The 9811-nt window shown below is 37.1% G+C and overlaps 2 protein-coding genes across 2 annotated transcripts; both read left to right on the top strand.

The window, feature by feature from the left end:
• LOC111448916 (pentatricopeptide repeat-containing protein At4g39952, mitochondrial-like) lies at window positions 1–4325 on the top strand. Its single transcript, XM_023088699.1, is given in 5 exon segments — window positions 1–108; window positions 894–1086; window positions 1089–3454; window positions 3524–3648; window positions 4123–4325. Coding segments are annotated over 2 exon segments (2334 nt in total). The 5' UTR covers window positions 1–108; window positions 894–978; the 3' UTR covers window positions 3315–3454; window positions 3524–3648; window positions 4123–4325.
• A 2709-nt stretch (window positions 4326–7034) lies between these two features.
• Window positions 7035–8448, top strand: LOC111448917 (S-norcoclaurine synthase 2-like). The gene is made up of 2 exons (XM_023088700.1): window positions 7035–7239; window positions 8108–8448. The coding sequence occupies exons 1-2, from the start codon at window positions 7056–7058 to the stop codon at window positions 8404–8406; spliced, it is 483 nt and encodes a 160-aa protein (XP_022944468.1). The 5' UTR covers window positions 7035–7055; the 3' UTR covers window positions 8407–8448.
• Window positions 8449–9811: the final 1363 nt, after the last annotated feature.

Here is a 9811-nt window from a genome sequence, read left to right as displayed (position 1 = left end):
TTGCCCATCGCATCGTTCGTCTCATCTCGCATTCATCGCCTCACTCATACTCCGTCACTCACCGTCGACTCCTTCCATCGCTTGTGGTTTTGTTTGCTGATATTTCAGGTAATTTCACTTACACGGTGATTTAAACTGATTTATTCAAATGATCCAGTAATGGACTTTCTGTTCTTGTGATGGGAAATTGTTTGGTGGCTCTAAGCTCAGTTTCTTGTTGTTACGGTCATTTCTTGACGTTTATTTTTTTATAGGTTTCTTGTTGTTATAGTCACCGACTGTTGTTTGTTCTTGTTTTTGTGATTGGAAATTTACTTTTGGTGTGTCGGATTGAACTGATTGTGAATTCTAAATGGTGTTAAGTAAGCTTGTGAAAATAAGAACGAAAAACGGAGAAAAGGCTGTGAAAGGGGAATTCAATCTGTCACTAAACAATCAATGAATATATTTTAGACAATGCTTCAAATTGTATTATGTGAAAAAAAATAAACATTTCTCTCTAGAAGGGTTGTTCAATCAATGTCAAGAGAGTAAGACTCTAAGCTAAAGACTTCAGGAGCAATGCTGCGAAAGAGGAATTTCAATTTATGCAACACATTTGGGCTACACACGAAAAAAGAACTCATATTCTGTGTTTCGAACCCGAACTTTTAGCTCTTAAATAAAAGAAGCAGTAAATATGACTTTAAAACTACCTCTTCTCTTCTGTTCTTATCTCCCTCACATAGGAAATGGCTGAAAAATAGAATTCATCATCAAAATTTACCATAATCAGAACCATTTTATGTTTTGATATTCATGTTTTTGGTTTGTTAATCTACTTCTGCATTGTTGGTTGTATTTAGAACGACGAATATTCTCTACTTTGAATAATTCTCTTTTATCATTGACAGGACACATTCATTCAAATTGCTATAAACCCATCAAATATTAGAAAAAAACCCCATATTTGGAGTTTTTCATGCATGAGGAGTTGCTATGCTTAGTCTCCGGCTGATACAATTTAGACAATTTCGCAAATGCTTTGCCTTCTCTTCCACATTTAGCTCACTTCCAGATCCCCACGACCTTGGTAGTTGTCTTCACTTTTTTTTTTTTCAAAACAAAATTTATCATTCCAATCTCTTCTTCAATTTCATTCCCTCATTATCACCACTGGCAACTCGAACAATGCCTTCTTTGCCACAAAGCTCATGGCCTTTTATGCCTGTCATGGGCAACCTGCGTTCTCCACACAATTGTTTCGATTTGTTCATCCTAAGGACAAATTTCTTTGGAATTCCATTATCCAATCCCACTTCTCCAATGGTGATTACCTACAGGCATTTGATTTCTACCTCGAGATGCGAGCATCGAGTAGCCTGCCAAACCAATTTACAATTCCCATGGTGGTTTCCACTTGTGCGGAACTAATGATGCTCAACCATGGCATGAACATTCATGGGTTGGCTTTGAAACTTGGGCTCTTTGTTGGTAATTCGGCTGTTGGTTCTTCTTTGATATACATGTATTCCAAATGTGGTAACGCAGAAAGTGCATCTCTCATGTTCAATGAAATTACTGTTAAGGATGTAGTTGCTTGGACTGCCCTTATAATTGGTTATGTCCAGAATAACGAGAGTGAGAAAGGTTTGAAATGTTTGTTTGAGATGCATAGGAATGGATGTACCCCAAATTATAGAACAATAGGAGGTGGGTTTCAAGCTTGTGTTGATTTGGATGCTTTAGTAGAGGGTAGATGCTTACATGGTTTGGCTTTAAAAAGTGGATTTCTCTGTTTTGAAGTCGTTAAATCTTCTATTCTCTCGATGTACTCGAGGTGTGGGTCACCTGAAGAAGCTTATCGTTGTTTTTTTAAATTGGAGCAAAAAGATCTCATCTCTTGGACATCAATTATTGCAGTTCACTCTAAACTCGGGTTAATGAGTGAATGTCTACATTTATTTTGGGAGATGCAGGCCAGTGGAATAATTCCAGATGACATCGTGATCAGTTGCATGCTTCTGGGTTTTGGTAATTTTGATAGAATCTCTGAAGGAAATGCCTTCCATGCTTGGATTCTGAAACAATGTTATGCAGTGAGTGGAATAACTCACAATGCATTACTCTCCATGTATTGTAAGTTCGGACTCTTACGTACGGCAGATAAGATCTTCCATAGTTTCCATAAAAGCAGTGAAGATTGGAACACAATGATATTAGGATACAGCAATATGGGGGAGAAAGAAAAGTGTATAGACTTTTTCAGGGAGATGCACCTCTTAGGCATAGAACCTGATTTGAATAGTTTAGTGTCAGTCATTTCTTCATGTTTACCAGTCCGAGCTGTGAATATTGGTCGGTCTGTCCACTGCTATGCAATTAAAAACTCGATCATTGACAATGTATCAATAGCCAACTCACTCTTGGACATGTATGGAAAAAGTGGTAATTTAACCGCCGCATGGAGGATATTTCATAGGACACAACAAAAGGATATTGTCTCATGGAATACGCTGATTTCGTCCTACAAGCAAAGTGGGCACCCTTCTGAAGCAATTGATTTATTCGATAAAATGATTAAAGAAAAGTTCAACCCCAACGTAGTTACGTGTGTAATAGCTCTTTCGGCATGTGCTCATCTTGCATCCTTAGATAAAGGTTTAAAAATTCACCAGTACATTAAGGAAAATGGATGTGAGACTGATATCACTGTTAGAACTGCATTGATTGATATGTATGCAAAATGTGGGGAGCTCGAGTCATCAAGAACATTGTTCAACTCAATGGAAGAGAGGGATGTTATTTTGTGTAATGTCATGATATCAAATTATGGGATGCATGGACATGTGGAATCTGCTATTGAAATCTTCCAACTAATGGAAGACTCAAACATTAAACCAAATGCACTTACCTTTCTTTCTCTTCTCTCAGCTTGTAATCATGCAGGGCATATTGTAGAAGGAAGGCGTCTCTTTGATGTAATGCATAAATATGGTATCAAACCTAGTCTTAAGCACTATGCTTCTATGGTAGATCTTCTTGGCAGGTCAGGTAGCCTTGAAGAAGCGGAGGCTCTTGTTTTATCAATGCCCATCACGCCTGATGGCACTGTGTGGGGCTCCTTGTTAAGTGCTTGTAAACTTCACAATGAATTTGAAATGGGTATAAGGATTGCCAGACATGCTATTGAGTCTGATCCAAAAAATGATGGGTATTATATAGTATTGTCTGATCTGTATGGTTGCTTGGGAAGGTGGGAGGAAGTGGAAAAAGTTCGTGGTATGATGAAGGAAAGAGGGGTGGAGAAGAGAGCTGGCTGGAGTGCCCTATGAATGAAGTAATTGCTTGAAAACATTTGATACCTTTGACTATACAACTTCGTCGAGTCTCGAGAATTATTTCGAAGGACGAATTTGACAATCAATATGAAAAGAAGTTCGATCCTCACTCGTTCGGAACTTTTTTGACTTTGGTAATGTTTCCTCATACATTGAAAATAGTTTGCTTTCTGGTACATTTTCTTTCTAAATGGTTTATGCAGGTTCTGATATCAACTTTTGATTCGTTACCTTGCATGGAAGAACGTATCGACGAACTTACTGAAAAGTAGGCTCCCTTTTCGTGTGGCTAGTAACGTCGTTCGAGCATTCGGAAGAATCCATATGGGTATGTGTTGCATTATTCAGGAAACAACTATGAAATGGCAATAGATAGTTTATATATTATTTTTATTATGAAATGGCAATAGATAGTTTATATATTATTTTTATTATGAAATGGCAATAAAATACTATTTTTATTATTTTCTCTATCTACTATCACTATTGCAAATAATCTAATATTATATTGTTGTATGAAAAAAGTCAAAGTTGGTAATAAAATATAAATGTTTAAGGGTGGAGGGTGGAGGGTGGAGGGTATGTTCGTGAATCACGTGTTGGAGGAGAACGTTAAAATGACTATTTGGAACTTCGAGGCACCTAAGATACTCACGTAGCGGTAGAGATTAGGCCCAAACTTTCTAGAGTAGAGAGTAAAGTTCGTGGATACCTAAGGATGTGATGAAAGCTTATTAGTAGGTTGCTTATTGAGTATATTTATATATTCACTCATTTCCTCTTTATTTTTCAAGTGTTGCAGGTTGCCGGTTGAGGTAGAGGAGAGTTCGAGAGCTATGTGGTTAAAGAAGGGGTCGTTCTAGAGCGTCAATACATCTTGTGTTTGAGTCTTCTGTATTTCATTTTGCAATTGTATCTCAAACTCATTTTCCGTTTGTAATAAATTCAAACAACAATATCTCATTAGATTCTATTTTATATTTAATGTTGGTGTTATTGTCTTTATTTCGATTGAAAATGATCGAGGTTTCATCTTTTGTTTTATTTTACTTTATTTTTATTTGTTTTCGCTTTCGTCTTTTTAGTGACGATCTGATAATTGAAACCTCATAAATTAGGTTGTGACATAGTAGGAGACCATAGGATTTACTTTAGGCTCTAGGTTTATTGCTCTTGTTGTGCACATTCTTAACTAGCTAGATTAGCCAATGCATCGATAACCGATATCCAATGATGAGATGCTACCTCAAAGGACTTCGTATCAGGTGGGGATAACATGGTGAGTGTTAGTCTATTCGTCATCCATGGGAGATTAGTTGGTGAACCTAACCCAAAAGCCATGTAGTTGCCCAAAGTTAGAGGCGTGACCCCCTAGTATGTGCCAGCTCTACCGGCTACCCGCATGATCAATGTCCACCCATAGGAAAATCGTCCATATAGGGTAACCACTAACGACTCGCATGATCAACACCTAACCATGTATAGAATAATCCAATAAACCACTGTGTAACACATACCTAAACAGATTCAACCTAGCTCAATGGTACTATATTAGTGTGGGAAGGAAAGTGGAAGTTCCTTAAATATTGTACCAACTACTATCAACCTAGGAGACTACCTTTATTAGTCATGAATTTTGCAAAGGTCTACTAGGTTCTTAGGGGCGTCTAGACAGTTTAAATTATATCTCTCGTTTTCAAGATGTTTAGGGTTAACTCCTCGGGCTAAACCAATCTATTGGTGCACATGGGTCTAAACCTCTTATCGCTCACAATCCTGGGTACATGGTCTACTGGAACGTACTAACCTGGGTAAACATATATACTGCACTTGTTGTAGGGCCCTAATCTTAATTGAGTTATCTCATGCATACTTTGCTAGAGAGATATTCCTATCGATCACCCTAAGAACGTAATCAATAATTTAAACTTTACCATAGTCATATCTGGAAGGTGAGGAGATCTATTAGATTCCTAAGGCGACTAGGTGGCTTAATGCGAACTTAAGATTCTAGGTTGCTCTGTTCTAATTCCTCGAGTCTTTCTTAGTCTGGGAGTAGCAGGGTCTAGTCCATATGACTGTCAATCATGATCTTAAGGTGCTCAGTCTATTGGAGGCATCCTAACTTAGGTCATCGTCTAACCAACCTAACTCTAACGCCTAACCCTATTTAGGTAAATATGCTCTACAGGGAGAACACATAATCAAACACCAAAAGCTAAAACATACTATATCATGCAAACATACAAGCAAACAAACTGAAGGGAGAAATAATATCCATTAATCCCTTGGAGCACAAATCACAATAGTTAATTCACACAGTAAAAAGCATATAAAATAATATTCATCCCAAATTTCATCATAAGGGCATTTTTATAATTTCTTACATTATGCATAACATACTCATACGTATTGCCAAAATCGTATTCTAGTTATGCATATTCTTTTTCTAGCTTTGCATAATACATACAACAACAACACGCTTCTTAGAAATTTCAAACTAGGAGTATAATGGTAATTTTTTCATTACATACATATAACACATAGTCATCTAAGAATGCTCTTTTGAAGTCTTTAACATTATTTTTCTAAGCACCAAAGGTAACCAATGCTTGCATACTAGCATGTTTTTGCGATCTCTACAAGAGTTATTGGCTTAATGTCGATGTGGTTACTTACTTGGATGACGCTTGTCTTCTCAACATAGGTTTTTCGTGTGCTAGGAGCTCCAAATTTGTTGAAAACTCATTGGTAGGTCCTAATTCAAGTAAAATTAGGGTTAGTATCAAAATCATGATGAAAAACTAGCAAACAAAGGCTGAAGGGAGGAAATGATACTGATGAAAAACTAGCAAACAAAGGCTGAATGGAGGAAAATAGGGCACTCACGTGGGCATAAAACGCAGTCGACTATTGGGTCAGGTTAGGTTGCGCTTCCGAGTTTGGGTAGGTAGCTCTCGGGTCGTGTTTGGTTCCTCGGGTTGAGTATGGATTGAGTTGGGTCGACCTGTATGCATGTTGCTGCTTGAAGGCAAATGTGGTTCACCGTTCGGCGACTGGCACTTGTCCCACAATGGCCTAGTCGCATAACGTCGCCCACAACACGTCCTGTGTTGCTGATTCTTTCTCCCTGCAATTCGCTTTTCCAGAAATCGATGAGTTTCACGATTTCAACCTATTTTCTTTGCATTTTTGTAATTTCTTACACAAAACTTGAATCAATTTGGTTTATTCGTCAAAAGTTGTAGAGTTTGAATATGTCTACTCAAAGATGTATTTCTTGTAATTTTTACTCAACCTCGTAATAAAATAATAGAGTTCTGTAAAACTTATAATCTTGCAAATGCTTGAGGTTCGTCGAAACACACTTTCTGGTCTAAATCAACTTTGACTTCCTTTGCAAAACTTATACAAAATCCCTCCAATATCAACATACTAAAAATTAAGAACTTAATTCAAAGAAAAATCGAAATCAAGAACCTCGATGGATTTGAGGAGTAAGTAATCCAAATAAAAAAAAAAAAAAAACATTGGAAACATGGCATTATGATTAAGAACAATAGTCTTAATTAAAAAATTCCCTCCCAACTTTGTGTCTTCTTTTACAATAGGAATCTCGCATAATCCAACCAACAATATTCTTGTTCTTGCTCTTTATAGAACTGATTAGTCCTCTCATTTCTTACCCTCTTTCTGTCTCGTCATTCATAAAACTCACACCTCTAAACTAAGAAGATGTTGGGTAAACTCTCTCATGAGTCCGTGATCCAGGCGCCAGCCACCGTGGCATGGCAGCTCTACGGAGGTTTTGAACTTGCACGACTTGTTGAAAACCGCTTCTCGAATCTTATCCAAAAAATTGAGGTGGTTGAAGGCGATGGAGGAGAAGGAACTGTTCTTAATCTCATTTTCCCACCGGGTAACAGTTTCTAATAATCTTCGTCTTGTTTTCGGCTTTTAAACTTCTTATACATATTTTTTTCATTCAATATTTGATACGTCGTTCGGTTTGTGAGTTGTTTTATTGAAGATTTGTTTTTCTTGATGTCTCAATTTTATGTAAATGTCTCGATTTGTTAATGTATATTTCTAAGATGAAATTATATATATATATATAAAAAAAGAAGATAATATTAAAAGAATACTTAATATTTATATTATATTATATTATATTACATTAAGGACATTTTGTTATTATTTTTTTTTTTTTTTATGTTTTAAATTTATTTAAAATTTCTTGAGTTTTTCTTTTAAAATGTGAATTATACCAAAGAATTGGTCTACCTTTAAACATAGTAAATTAAAAATGAAATTCTTATAAAATAATATTTGTGAGGAAGATTATAATAAATATCCGTCTGTTTGTTTGTAGTTTGATGTTATTAATGATTTTGATGTTTTATTTGAGGTTTACTTGGAATGGATTTCATTTGATTAATTTTTACTAAAAAGAGTTTTAATAATTTAAAACTAAAACCCATAGTTATTAAATAGAGGTTTAATAAAAGGTTGAATTGAGTTGTTAATTATTTTCGAGAGAAATTTGACTTAAAATACGATTAATTCAATGAAGCCGATGCAATGTACATGAACTAAATCATCATAGTACTACTAAACTTCAGATATTAAATTGTTACAAATTTAAAAATTGTAAAAGTAAAGATACATGTAAGAGTGCTGACTTAATCTACATTACTAACATGTAAAGAGGTTTGATATATAAGGTTAAACTAGAGCACGTCATGTGGATTTGATTTAACAACACAAAAATTTACATACAAATGCAGGTGTAGGTCGTTTCTCAAGTTTTAAAGAGAAATTCACAAGAATAGATAATGAGAATCGTATAAAAGAGACGGAGGTGGTGGAAGGAGGGTTCTTGGATATCGGGTTTACTCTCTATAGGGTTCGCTTGAAGATGGTTGAAAATGGTGATGATAGCTGCATTGTTGAATCCACAATTGAATATGAAATAAAGGAAGAAGCTGCTGCAAATGCCTCACTTGTTAATATACAATTTTTCATAGACATTGCTCAAACAGAAAACGACCATCTACTTCACAACAAACAGCCTAAAGATGCATAGTTAATGAAGTCCATCATATGTTTAGCCTGTTTTCCCCCAATATTTACCCAATAAAATCATATAAGGTTAAGACTATTTGAATTGTACTCCATTTATTTTAGTTTCTTGTTATCTTTTATGTTTCATAATAAAAGATATAACTTTTTCAAATATTTGATTTATAACTCAAAGAAAACAAAAGGAGGGCTTAAATTCAGTTGTCTTCCTAGAATCATGGCTAAATATCATCACCAACTTTTGTGGAGAGATGTTCTGCCACGAGATAGAACAAGAGAAGTTCTAATAGTGAAATAGTTCTATGTACACGTTAACTAAGAGAGAGCCCACAACATAAAAGTTAGAGGAGCCCAAGCCATTAACCTAATATTCCAACTACAACTCTTCAAGCATGCCATCTTTAATGATATGGTTGTAGCCCCCTTGGATGTGTAACTCAAAACAAACTTGGAGACAATCGACATTGTAAAAACGTAGTGGCAAATTTCAAGAGGAGACGCAAGGAAAATGATAGTAGCATACATCAACCTTGAAGAAAAGGTGTGGGTTGCGTATGTGAGACCAACTTGCTACCTGTCACAATCGTACTTTTCTTGGTAGCGGACTTTGCGGCATTCACCCTGAACACCGAGTGAGTCAAGTCAATTTGAATTTGTGTTGCCTATGTGTAACGACCCGGGAAAGAAAGGAAAAAATATATATACATATAATAAAAATAAATAANTAAATAAATCAGTCGCCGGAAAACCCGCGAGTTTTCCGGCGACCGCCGAGTTTCGCGGAACCCACGCGAAACCACGGCCACAGCACGCCCACCCTCAACCCACGACACCCTGCAAAGTTTCAGAGACCTGCAAAGGGAGAAAAGAGAGAAAATTTGGAGAGAGAGAGAGAGATTTCGGACAAACGTCGGCGAGTGTCCAGTTTCTCCGACGAGGCCTCAAACCACCCTCAAAGTAACACCAAATGGCCTGTTACCACCATAAGAGGGATCCCTAACGAAAGCACAATAACTCGGGGTGCGTTTTGTGTTATTTCCTAAGCGTCGTCGTCGGTGACCGAGGTCGGAAAGATTAGGGTTCTTAATCGATTCTTAGATCCATGGCTTTTAGGAGCTTTTAGGCCGCAAAACTCCCAGAAAAGAGAGAAGGACGACAAACAAAGAGGAAAAGGGAAGGAAGAGGACCGAAATCGGCGACGGAAACGCCGCGGGAAAGAGAGAGAAAGCTCGCCGGAAAATCGGCCGAAGTCGGGTAAGGAAGACGAGATCCACGGATCCGGGTCAACCCGAACCCAGAACCCGGGAGAGCCAGCCCGTTCCTCCCTTGGCCTCTGCCTTCGGCCCAGCCCAACTACAGCGGCCCAAACCTCAAACCGGCCCAGAAGCTACGGTTCAGTTGAACCAACC

The sequence above is a fragment of the Cucurbita moschata genome, unplaced genomic scaffold, assembly GCF_002738365.1.
Source record: "Cucurbita moschata cultivar Rifu unplaced genomic scaffold, Cmos_1.0 Cmo_Scf00010, whole genome shotgun sequence".
Lineage (NCBI taxonomy): Eukaryota > Viridiplantae > Streptophyta > Magnoliopsida > Cucurbitales > Cucurbitaceae > Cucurbita > Cucurbita moschata.
The sequence above is the reverse complement of the archived record's forward strand: the minus strand, read 5'-3'. Positions and strand labels throughout refer to the sequence as shown.

Coding starts and splice junctions, on each gene's coding strand:
- LOC111448917 (XM_023088700.1), top strand. CDS start 7,056: ATGTTGGGTAAACTCTCTCATGAGTCCGTGATCCAGGCGCCAGCCACC. Junction 7,240..8,107: donor TAATCTCATTTTCCCACCGG/GTAACAGTTTCT, acceptor ATACAAATGCAG/GTGTAGGTCGTTTCTCAAGT.